The sequence below is a fragment of the Cucumis melo genome, chromosome 1, assembly GCF_025177605.1.
Source record: "Cucumis melo cultivar AY chromosome 1, USDA_Cmelo_AY_1.0, whole genome shotgun sequence".
In the NCBI taxonomy this organism is placed as follows: domain Eukaryota; kingdom Viridiplantae; phylum Streptophyta; class Magnoliopsida; order Cucurbitales; family Cucurbitaceae; genus Cucumis; species Cucumis melo.
In genome coordinates, this window is record NC_066857.1 from 13,458,991 (window position 1) to 13,471,770 (window position 12,780).

At 35.4% G+C, this 12,780-nt stretch overlaps 2 protein-coding genes across 2 annotated transcripts; one reads left to right on the forward strand and one right to left on the reverse strand.

The window, feature by feature from the left end:
- Positions 1-374: 374 nt before the first annotated feature.
- On the forward strand, positions 375-5,782 carry LOC103490144 (OVARIAN TUMOR DOMAIN-containing deubiquitinating enzyme 2). The gene is made up of 9 exons (XM_008449520.3): positions 375-788; positions 1,223-1,305; positions 2,218-2,263; positions 3,213-3,321; positions 3,777-3,868; positions 3,959-4,021; positions 4,832-4,950; positions 5,319-5,394; positions 5,511-5,782. Exons 2-9 carry the CDS (start codon positions 1,241-1,243, stop codon positions 5,565-5,567), a joined length of 627 nt encoding a protein of 208 aa, XP_008447742.1. The 5' UTR covers positions 375-788; positions 1,223-1,240; the 3' UTR covers positions 5,568-5,782.
- A 114-nt stretch (positions 5,783-5,896) lies between these two features.
- On the reverse strand, positions 5,897-8,751 carry LOC103490145 (uncharacterized). The gene is made up of 3 exons (XM_008449522.3): positions 8,170-8,751; positions 7,825-7,953; positions 5,897-7,712 (listed from the first exon to the last, which is right to left on the reverse strand). Exons 1-3 carry the CDS (start codon positions 8,623-8,625, stop codon positions 6,195-6,197), a joined length of 2,103 nt encoding a protein of 700 aa, XP_008447744.2. The 5' UTR covers positions 8,626-8,751; the 3' UTR covers positions 5,897-6,194.
- Between the last annotated feature and the right edge of the window lie 4,029 nt (positions 8,752-12,780).

The following is a 12,780-nucleotide window of genomic DNA, read 5'->3' on the forward strand; positions in this document are numbered from 1 at the left end:
AATATGCAATAAGAATTTTTCGATGCTTTCGTAATAAAAAAATATGCAATAATAATTTCTTTGGTATATGTACAATGTCAATTGAAAAAAAATTAATAAGTAAAAAAAAAATATATTTATAACCCTCTCCATATAACCTTCCTCCAGACACATCTTATCATCGAAGCCTAGTAAACCTATCCACATAACTTTCTTCCAAATACTATCATGAAATCCCCATACCTACCCACATAACTTTTCTCCCAAATATATTTTATTCATAACATTATCATAATTCTTCCGCAAACACCTCTTTATCATTCCTTCCCAAAAAAGGGTTACTATAAAACTATAACACTAGTTTCACAGTAACTTCCCCAAACCACCTCTTAATAATTTAAAAGAAACATTAATGTAAAGGATCAAATTCATTGAAAGTAATCCAAAGCAAAGTTGAAACTCAAATGCTTTTGGATTGAATTGAAAATACTCTCTAACACTTCCATTTTCGTTGGAATCTCATTTCCACACCTTCTTCCAAAGTTTGTTGCAATTTCTTGAGAAAGCTCGTCGTATTGCCAATGGTGCGGACGGCTTCGAATCGACGCAAGCAGTTTCATGTGTAAATTTGGAGTACCCAAAAAAATCTGGCGTTAACAGGCTCATAAAGATCGACAACCGAAAGTTTGAAACGTCTTCTTCATTCAATCCGACTTCATACTTCATTCCAAAGGAAAAAGAAAGCATTTCTGATCCTTTTCTTTCATCCATCCGTTATCTTCTTTTTGGGTCTTCCTACTTTCTTGCCGGTAAAGCTCTTCTCCTTCTGCAGACAAAATTGGATCTGGGAATTTCTTGAATTTGTGCTATTGGGTTTGTGATTGGGTGAAGTTCAATCTCGTTTTTACCACTCCCTTTGTAATTTGTGTTAGATTATACTTTCTGATGAATCTGGGTTGAGTTGATTTATCTCTCCTTGTTCATCTTATATTTTGACTTTCATGATATGTGTCTTTGAAACTTCTTTAGATATGAACATATTTGCTTGCTGTTAGTGATTGGCTTTTGCTGATTTATTTCTGTTTGTGCTTTTGCATCAGCTTGTGCATTGGGAGGTTCACTAGTTTTCTTGTTCTTGGTTTATAATTTGCCAGTGATTTGCTTTATTTGAGTGGAACTTGAAGGGTTTATATGTTCATTTTGTATTAGATATTGAAGCACACATTGATTGAATTGATTTCAGGTAATACTTACTTATACTATGGAGGGTACAATTATTAGAAGGGTGATTCCGTCAGACAACAGTTGTCTCTTCAATGCTGTTGGGTAAACTTCAAATTACTTGCCTACTTATTCCTTTGTAAAGATTAGGAGATAAGGCTGTTTATTGCCTATGAAATGGGTTTATTTTAGCTGTGGCATGTCAGATTAAGAGAAAAGGTTTGAAGTTAGGGGGGAAATCAATTTGTACCCTTAAATTTCCAACTCCCGTACATATAATTTTTTAATTTATATTTTTATGGAAAATAATGAATGAAAGGAACTTCAAGATTTTCAAGACAAGGAAAACTCTGTTCAAGAAATCCCTTATGCATCTCTGTTTATGGCTTTTTCTGGTTTAAAAATTTAGTCCCTTTCAACATTTACGTCTTAAATTATTTTCTATCAAATTGGAGAAATTTTTTTGTAAGCCCCTTGGATAGTATCTTTTGTTTGTATAATTTTGTATAAGAAGAAAAGTTGGGGAAAAAATCAACTTCTTGTCATATAACGTTTTAGTTCTTCTTAAAGATATGGGTCTCCCCCTTTTAGTTGTATCTATGCTGAACTTTGTTGCCATAAAACTTCAAAATTTCTGATTATATATAGATTTCCTTTTTAGACATATGTCTTAAGTCATTATTTTGTAGAAGTATATATAAGTGTTTTCTGCAACTTCTTGCTGATACCAAATGCCTTTTCTCTTTTTTCATGTAGTATTTTGAATATAAATATCATCGTACAAAATTTGATTTTTTTTTAAGTATGGAAATTACTAAAATGTGATGAGCATACAAATATATTTGAAAATATAAATTTTAATGGGTCCTTTCCATTTTCATATTTTGGTCTTCTAGAGAATGCATTGTGAGTTGTCACCATACCGTCACCATACCTCTGTCATGTGCCCATGTCTCATGTTCATTTTTGTGCTATTCCTGCCGTGCTCAATCTTTATCTTTTGTGTGATGTATGTAGGTATGTTATGGACCATGATAAACACAAGGCTACTGAGCTAAGACAGGTTCTGATTTATAGTATTTCATCGTTATTAACTACTCTAGAGTTTAATGCTTTTTGTCATGCATCATGTTTTAGGAGTTATTTTAGATTCTAAATTATTTGAAAGAGGTTATGTATCTGTGAGGCCTCCTATCATTCACACATACGAAAGAAAAGGTAAAAAGGAAAGGCAGTGGGAAGGGATAATTAGGGTCTTGAGTACGTGGTGAATTTGGTTACAAGCCTTGGAAGGGACCAACCGTCATAGGTTGATCTAGTGGTAAAAAGGGAAACATAATCTCAATAACTAACTAAGAGGTCATAGGTTCAATCGATGGTCACACTTAACTATGAATTAATTTCCTACGAGTTTCCTTGACACCAAAATGTTGTAGGGTCAGGCAGGTTATCACGTGAGATTAGTTGAGATGCATGTAAGCCGACCCGAACACTCATGGATGTTTAAAAAAAAGCCTTTGAAGGGACCACTCTGTTGGGGTTTTATATAGGGGTTGTGGAAGCCTTTGTTGGTTGGTGGTGGTGAAATATTTGGAGCTTATGGAAGCTTTGGAGAGGCGTTCTTGAATCAGCCCTTATTGATTCTTTGTTCATTGTTATTTGCTCTTGTTATTTGTCCTTGTTCATCTGTTTTTCTGGAATTGTGAACTTGTCCTTAGCATTATAATTACTGATTGATCTTCATCGTGAATACTGAATAGATCAGGGAGGAATTTTCCCTGTTTTTGTCCTTGTTGGATATTTTTCTGAGTGCCCAGATCCAGATACCTAACAGAATCCAACCTTAACAATTAGCTTTGAAAAAGAAAAATGAAAAGCAAGGAAAAAAAAAGGAGGCTTGCTTAATGAATAGAACGATGTAGCTGAAAGAAATTTTGCTTTCTCATTCTTGCTAGTTTCTTTCTGTTTGTATTCTTTGCTCTGAACATTTGGTACAATTAATTCTCTTGAAGGTTATAGCTGCAACCGTAGCTAGTGATCCGACAAGGTATTCTGAAGCATTTCTTGGAAAACCAAATGAGGAGTACTGTTCTTGGATTCTTGATTCAGAGAAGTGGGGAGGTTTGTATCAATATTATCGTTGCTTGATGGAAACGTTTTTATGAGGTTTCTTGTTGGAATGCAGTATAACATAAAGATCAAGATATATAGTTACCATGCGGTTTCTTGTTTCTAGCATTAAATGATGGGCTAGGTGTTTTGTTGAACTTCCTCATGGATTTCTTGACTATGTTGCTTTGCATGTTTGGCTCATTATTCGTTCTTCCAATAGTAAACTATAAACCAACAGAAACATATGATGGCTTTGTGTAGCTGGAATATATGGAGCCTATTGGGGGGTTTCCAGCATTACATTTTTAAAAATGTTCTACCGTTAAGCTGCACCTGATGCCAAATCTGTTTTGTTGGAAAAGTACTTTTGCCATTTGAAAATGTCAATACATCTGAGTAGGCGCTGGAAATATGCTATATTTGGTGATCTCTTATTCTTTTTAAGTTATTTTTCTCTTACGCAGGTGCAATTGAGCTTTCTATACTATCTGAGTATTATGGACGTGAAATAGCAGCATATGATATCCAGACAGCACGATGTGATTTGTACGGTCAGGTTAGGATCATTCAATTCCTATGACCCTATTGCCTTGGAAGAGTAATCCTTTCATCTTTCTGACACTGAATCATCCATCCCCTTTGACAGGAAAAGAGGTATTCAGAAAGGGTTCTGCTGATATACGACGGACTCCACTATGATGCTTTAGTTGTATGATTTTTCAATTCCCTCATCTTCTATTTTTTTTGGGCTGATGATTGTCCATTCGTAAAAGAACTTTAGGGTGGAAATAGCCCCCCGCTTTGTCAGCTTGTTTTAACACATTTGTTATAAAACAAGCTCAGTTAGGTTTGCATAATCCAAAAGTTTGTTGTGTGGCTTTTCTTTTCAATTGTTATTTGGAGAATGGAGAGAGAGAGCTGTTTACTTGAAAATTGAGTATAAATAAAATTGTTGGGCAAGGCCTATCGGTATTTTATTTATTGGCCAGAATACATAAATTACAAATATACATAGTGGAATTCCATTTTGTTTCCCCTTTTTTGCTTTGAGCATGGACGATCTTTGACTTCTTATAATAATGCAGCAAGATGATCTTTGGTAATTATTCTCACGGTTTAAATATCATTTTGATCACCGTATACTTTGAAGTTTGTTCAACTTTAGACTTACAGTTTCAATATATCTTTTATATCTTAAATTTAGTCAACACATCAACATACTGTATGTAGTGTGAAAATTATCATAATTATTAACCAACTTTGGCAAAATTAACTTAAAGGGATTAAATATAAGATTTATTGAAAATATAGGAACTAAAATTGAACAGTTGAAAGTGTTGAAATTAAAAATTAAACAAACTTCAAAGTACATAGACTAAAATGGTATTTTAACCGATGCTCTTTGGCATTAACAGTAAAACTCTTGTGATTCACCCCCATGATGTCTTTCTGCTTGTATATGTTATTATTCTACATTGTCTTTGATAGTGTTTGGTATATGCATCTTTGTTTTTGGCAGATGTCTCCAGCTGAGGATGCTCCAGAGGAATTTGATCAGACCATATTTTCTGTGAATAGAGACAGGACGATTGGGCCGATTGAGGAGCAAGCTCTTCATTTTGTTAAAGATCAACAAAGGTAAGAAAGATCTGGTGTCATGATGAAAGAAACTTGGGTTTTACACATCTACTGTAGAAGAAACATTGTAAAAATCCAATGAAAAATATGTTGGAAATTTCAACTAAAGGTCATATAATTTGATTCTACTAACCCTAGAAGCTCGACTCGTTTGTGGAACTTGGCTTGTTTCGATTTGCTTGTCTGCTTTAAATGATAAGTTGTGCTGCCCAACTTGCCCCGAAAGTTGTCATTGGTACTATCACAGATTCACAGATCACTCTCTTTGAAGAAACTTGATGGACTTTTTGATGTTTCTGTTTATAACTCATGGACTGATATTTTCTTCTATTTGTGTCGATGTCTTAATCCACGCTTGCATGTTTCAGGAAAAGGAGATTCACCGACACCGCCAACTTTACACTGCGCTGTGGGGTTTGCCAAATTGGAGTTGTTGGCCAAGCGGTATTTCTTGTCAAAGTTCATTAACTTCATTAATTCTTCAAACTGTTGTAATTTCATTTAATGAATCAAATGTTCAGGAAGTCTGTTGTAATTCATTTAATGAATCAAATGTTCAGGAAGCTGTAGAACACGCCAAAGCCACTGGCCATGTCAACTTTCAAGAGTATAGATGACATGAAGAATGTTGGACAAAATAACTGATTTGATCCGTTTCAGCTTTATCGACTCACTTCTCCAGCTTGTTGAATTGTTGTGGCATTCTGATTGTTATATGACCATTTCAAAATCTTGATCGCACAGGAAAGTGTAACATTTACTGACTAGAATGTTGTGTAATTGATTAAATCATCATAGAATAAGCTGTTGCATTCTGGCTGTTTTTCCTCAAGTGACTGAGTTTCTTTTCTTCCTTTGTTGCCTCCATGCTTGTCAATAACAGTGATATTTCTCAACATATAATATTCTTTCAGAAAATTTACAAACTATGCTACTTTCCAAAATATAAGCTCTACTCTTCAAGGATTATTCCATTGATAAGTCGAATATTTGATACATCTGGAGAAAATAGAGGCTGAAATTATCGTCAAAGCCTCATTAGTTTGAATCTAACAGTACAGTAGATATATAACATTGTTATGCCTGCTCGATGAAAATCAATCTTTACAGCCGCGGAAAATGGTCCAGGCTTGCCCTCAATCATTGTTTCCATTCCCAGTTGCAAAGCCATGGACAATGGTAAAATTAGCATTACAACTCGATGGTTTTGACCATAAATCTCATGAAGCAATCACTCACTGCTTCTATATCTTCTGATTAAGGACATGCCGCAATTGTAGTTTCTGGTTGTCCTTTGCATTAATCTGAACTTTCCTCTGTCGAGCTATTTGAGCGTCACTTAAGTTGAAGGAACTCCATTGACCCGTAAAATCTGGACTAGACTCACCATTACCTGATTCTGCTTCCGGTGATGATGATGTTATACCATGAGGCTCCTTGACTGGCATCATCTTGTTGCTGTCTCCACCATTATGATGGCCTGATTTCCAAAGCCTCTTTGTTAAGTTTGATACTTTCTTTGATTTCTTTACAAGTTCTGAATAGACTTCACTGATGTTGATTGTTGATTCTCCTCCACCTCCTCCTCCATATTCTTCCCAGTCTGTTACACTAGAGCCTGAGGTGCTGCTACTCTTTCCACAATTCTTATTAGCAGGCAGTACCGTGCTTCCTTCCGGTGAAGAACTTGAGTCCTGATCCTCAACTTGGCTCACTGTTTCCCATCCACTCTCGTCGTCTATTTCACCATTCTGATCGATGCATGTGCGCGACACCATCAGAGTGCCATCCGCACGTTTAGCTGTATCCACATTTACTTCAGGACTTACTGTTCTGACTTTAGAGATTTCGGTTGCCGGACTATAAGAACCATATGGCTTTACCTCCCTCTCATGGTTTTCATCAAAATTAACTTCTTCAAAGATGGAGAAAATATCATCTGGTTTAGAATGTTGGTATGATAACTGCTTTATGTCTTGAATGTTTACTGCAGAAGCAGTCTTTCCAAGTATTACAGCTTCTTTCATCTCCTTAATGTCTGAGATTGCTCCCCTTAATCTTAGAAAATTTTCAAGATCTGCAACAAGCCTATTCATCTGAGAGTACTTTTCTTCTACAGCTACTTTGGCATCGACTAGTTTCATTTGTACGCGTTCTTCACGCCATACTTCTGCCAACTGCAACATCTTTCTTTCTTCTTCTACTTCCTCTCTAAGTCTAGCAGATTCTCTCTTTGACGCCTCAATGTCTGCTTTGTTGTCTCCAATTTCTTTAGCAAGCTCTTCACACACTTGTTCAATCAACACTCTTTCCTTCCTTTCTTCTTCATAGTCCTGCATCAGCTGTTTCACCAATGACTTGGCATCAGCTAGCTCATGTACTAGTTTTGAATTGAAATGCTCTACTCTTCTTCGATTTTTCCTTTCATGGTTCAACTCAGTTCTGATGCTTTCTATAAATACACGTACTTTCTCATGTTCCCGCATACGCCATAAAGCCTTTTCCTCACCAACCTTTCTCAAGAAGCTCTCAAGCTTCTTTTTTGATGCATGTCGTTCAGTTTCGAGTTCCAAAATGCGACCTCGTGCCTGCTTTAGTTCAGCTTCGAGGGAAGATATAACAGAAACCAGGCTCACTTGCTGGTCAAGAAGCTCTCTTTGGATGTAAATGTGACCTCTATCATCAGAAATTTTCGAGCCAATAGGGTCCCACTTGGTTGCTCCCTCCATTACTGAGTTGGAGAATTGAAAGAACGGCTCAAGCTGATGGCAGGGATTGGAGAAGAAAACACTTTAAATTTCATACCAACAAGTTTTTCGATAAAAAAAAAAAGTGAAAAAGAGGAACGGAAGTTAATGAAGATGATGTCATTACCTTGCACAGAACGCCATTTCTCATACCAGAGGTTGAGGGTTGGCCCTGTATCAGATCCCTTGTTTCATTACTAAATATGTTGCTATTGTGATGGCGGAGAATTGGAACCCGAACATGGCCAGCAACAGGCTACAAGATGAATGATAAATGATCACAACAATGAAACAGAAACGGACGATCTAATCCCAAGCAACGCAGCAGTTTCCAAAAATTAGATTCCATGTGAAGAGAAAACTGCACACTCAATATTCATCAATTGCTAATCATACAAACAGAACAATTCAAAATTCCATCAAACTTCTCCAAATTCAATAGTCGAAACGAGATTTCCAAACTAACATTTACCTGAGAACCGATCCCCTGCTCCTGCGTGCGTTTCAAACCGCTCCTTCCTCCATCAGCACTAACCTCCGGCTTCTGAAACCGCCAAAAACCAGCAGCGAGTTTTCTCGCTGATACGATCACATCTCTTTCCCCACTCACCCGCTGGAGATTTTTTCCTCCGTTCTCCAATTCCGACTTCGTCTCGTCCTCGTCCACTTCACCTCCACCATCGACTCTCTCCTCGACCTTCCACTTCAGAAGCGGAGTCTGTGGCCGGCTCCTCCGGCTGGACGGCGCTAGCTTTCTCTTAATCAACGAAAGGTTTCGGATCCTCCGCCGAGAATCCTTGCGAGAACTTGGCGTCTGTTGAAGATCCAATTCCGGCGATCGGTTCACCGACTTGGGATAGAGTGAAGTGGTGAATGTGGGAATCTGTTGAGACTTCGCCGGCAGCGGCAGCTTCATCGTCGTCTCCATCCGATTGGAAGATGGATGAGAAGATCGCAGTAATGAGAACCGATTTTTCCAGTTTTCTGAGTGAGCTCGTGGAGCGAATGGCAGACATGAATTGACCAAGAGGCCCTTCTAAAGATACCTTACGATGAGATGTGCATTTAATTTAATGATTTCTTTTTTAAAATTAATGTATTAATTAATTAATTTGTTCCCTAATTGATTTTTTTTCTTTTTTGTCTCCAAAATCCCTTTTCTTTATTAAATATCTTAACTCAACTTTCCTAATTTAGTTTTTCTTTTGTAAAAGAGAAAATCTCTTTTCTTTATTAAATATCTTAATCCATCCCCATAATTGAATTTTCGTAATAAAAACATGTGAAATTATTTAGTTTGATTTATTTTGCAATTTTTTACGATTTCTCTTTTCTTAAGATAAAAATGGTTTGAATTATATCATAAACTTGAAAAATGTGTATGTCATTTATAAGTTCACTAAGTTTCAAAAATCTTTTTTCTTTCTGTAGTTAGTCCACAACAAAATATCTAGATTTTTTTTCTATATCTTGTATTTACAGAAGATTTATAAAAAAAATTATAAACTTCTGTCAAAAAAAAAATATATAAAACTAAAAAAGTTGAATGCATTTTATTTTTATTAAAATTCATATATGAAACCTTTATTAAGCATGAGGTAAGCTTATGGATTTGAGATGATATTTAGAATATTGAAAATTAGTTTTAATTAATTAAAGATACTTTTTACAAAATTTACATGATTGGTTCCTGTTCAAAGAATTCAAAGAATGGGTATCTCGAAAGTCACGTTTTATTTCTTCTAATAAATATGTTCAATTTAGGGTAGTGTAACATTGATATACCTATTTAACAAATAATATAAATATAACTCAAGGATGTTAAAGTTAAATGTTGGTTTAGTTAAATACTTTTGAGACATACTTTTCAAGAAGAAGTAAAAAACAATAAAAGAAGTGAGAAACAAAAGGGTATAATTGTAAAAATGGAAAGTTAATTTTTAAGTTGGTATTTAAATTGAAAGACATATTGACAAGATGCATTCAGAATTTTGTAAATCGTACTACAAAAAATAAAAAAGAAAAGAAAAAGGGGGGGGTGGTGTGGTGTGGTGTGGTGTGGCAGATTGTCTCATGGATTCGTTCGCGGGGAGGAAACGACACGTTCGGTGAACGTCACGCGCGTCACAAAGAGGTGTAGAAAGGTGCAGAAGAATCCGAACGTTGCAAATTGAGAAACGTCGTCGTTTCCGGAATCCAAAATCCCGATGTCGAGTGAACTATTTGAAATAAAGTGTCGCGCGTGATTGTCACTCTCCTGAGCCCGGAAAAACGAATGGCGGTTGTAAAGTGAACAGCGACTGGGTGGGGCCCAGTTTGTCAGCTTGAGGTATGATTTTAATATGATGGCCATTAAGAAAATGCCACGTGGATCGTATTGTAGTTTGGTCAAGAACATACTTGTTTTTCGAGCTTTTTAATGTTCGAAGACAAATTTGGATGATAGGGTGGGAGAAAAAAACTTTTGCATAATAATACCATTTGGGTTGTAGGGTGGGAAAAAAAAAACTTTTGCATAATAATACCATTTGGGATTGAAATTTGAACTTTCTTTTTTATTCTTAACATTGAGTATGGTTCATCATCGATTTGTCGAACTTGATTTTTTGATAAAAGTATCATTGAAACGACTATAGTTGCTTTAATAAATATTGAGATCAACCTCGATATTATTGAGTGAGGGTCGATTTTTATAGATTCAGTTTAACATTTATGTATACTTTTTGGAAATTCTCTATTTGAAACTTTTTTAAAGTGATTCCAATCGATCACTCTCATTTTTTGTTTTTGGGTCTATCATGCTCACTCCAAAAATTGAGTTTATGGAAAAAAAAATTGAAGTAGGATGGTAGTTGCATTACGCTCTTGAACTTTTTAATAATAACAATTGGATCCTTAAGCTTTTAAAAGTCTTGAAATTGAACCTCAAGCTTATAAAAATTACACTAAAAATGATAAAAAAATAGATTCTTCAAACTTATACAATGAGTACAATTTATACAATTATAACTATTTGAAAGCCCAATTTTAAATTTTAGATAAATTTGAAGAGCCAATTTTTTATTTTGAATTTCTAAGAGTATGATCGCAACTACCACCATACTTTACTAGCGGTTTTTGTAATTTACCTATTAAAATTTTTAGAGAGAATGTACATCTGACCTTTAAGTTTTAAAATGTACCCTTTTAATTCTTAGGTTTACAAAAATAGATCAATTTGACAAACTATTTACAACACATAACAAAATTTCAAACTTTTCAAATTTAACAATTTGATCCCTAACTTTTCAAATTTTACATTTTTAGTCCTTATGTTGTAAACAATAAGTTTAAAAAGTCATAGAAGTTTTTTTTTTATGATTTTTTAAAAATAATTATATGATATTTAAAATTAAAAAAAAAATAGTTTAGAGGGGATATGATTTTTAGAAATTCTAATTTAAAATTTTCATATAATTATTTAAAATAAAGGGGAATTATCAAAAATAGCAAATTTGACAAACTATTTACAACATATAGCAAAATTTTAAATTCTATCATTGTCTAACAATGTCTATTATTGATAGAATCTGAAATTTTGTTATATGTTGTAAATAGTTTGTCAAATTTGCTATTATTGATAATTCCCCTTTATTTTAAATAATTATATGAAAATTTTAAATTAGAACAACAACGACGACGACGACAACAACAACAACAACAAGATAACAACGACAACAACAACAACAACAACAACAACAACAACAACAACAACAACAACAACAACAACAACAACAACGACCACAACAACGACAACAACTGTAACGACCCAACTTTCCGGACTAAGCTGAGGTCACTACTCAGTACTAAGACTCGACCACAAAACACACAAACTCATAAAAGACCGGTTACGATTCATTAAAAACGTTTTATAATATTACAAAAACAGTTTCGGGCCCTGTTTTAAATCACATTCAAGAGAATTTCAAAATACAGTGCTCAAATCATCAAACACAAAATCACAAAACCAAATATTCTAACCGTGACTCGATCTGACAATGAGAATAAAGAGTAATAAAAATACATCAGCAGAAGCATAAAGAAAACCAGACGCGTCCATATGGCCTTCAGGCATCCTTCTTGCCCCTCGTCGGTCTGTCCCTCGCTGTACCCTTACCTGAAAAGATAAAGAGGAAAAAGGATGAGTATACGATATACCCAGTAAGGGACCCACTACTGGGCCGTTAGGGAACAACAGTTAACTTCCTATTCAGGGGTACCCTACATAAACAGTCTAGTGGTTCCGTAGAACGCACACATCAGTCTCGTGATCCCGAAGGATGCACGTATCAATCTAGTGATCCCGAAGGATACACCTATCAGTCTAGTGATCCCGAAGGATGCACATATCAGTCTAGTAATCCCAGAGGATGCACATATCAGTCTAGTGATCCCGAAGGATGCACATATCAGTCTAGTGATCCCGAATGATACACATATCAGTAAGGTACACTACCCCATAGATGAAGCTAACCGTTACCCCTCAGTCCATACTAAACCGTCTACGACAGTAACACTCCAACAACGTTCATATTACAATTTCGCCATACGCTTCGCCAGTCAGATAGTATAGGTATAAACAACTATATTCTCAGTTGCTATATGCGTATCCAATTCACACATCATTGTGATATTCTTTAGATCCAGTCAACTAGTCAAATCATAATCGGACTCGTAGTCCTTCCACGACATAACTCCATAACCAATATCCAGACAATAGACTACCACATGCCTAACCGTAAGATTTTAAAGTCCATCGACATACAATTCCAGTTCACAACGTAGCCCATTAACATAACTACCGTACACAGAACATCCGGGCATCGGTGTCTATCCGTAAACAACTCATTACACACGATGGCACACAAGCTACAACTAGCAGTCACTCTACCTTTAATCAGACAAGAGCATATAAGCGATATATATTAGTCAAACATGCGTCACATCATTCAGTACAGTTATCAACGTAAAATCCCCTGTGGATTACTACGTTTCCAGCCTCGATTCGAGGTCCAGTAGTAAGAAATCCCTTACCTGAAACTTG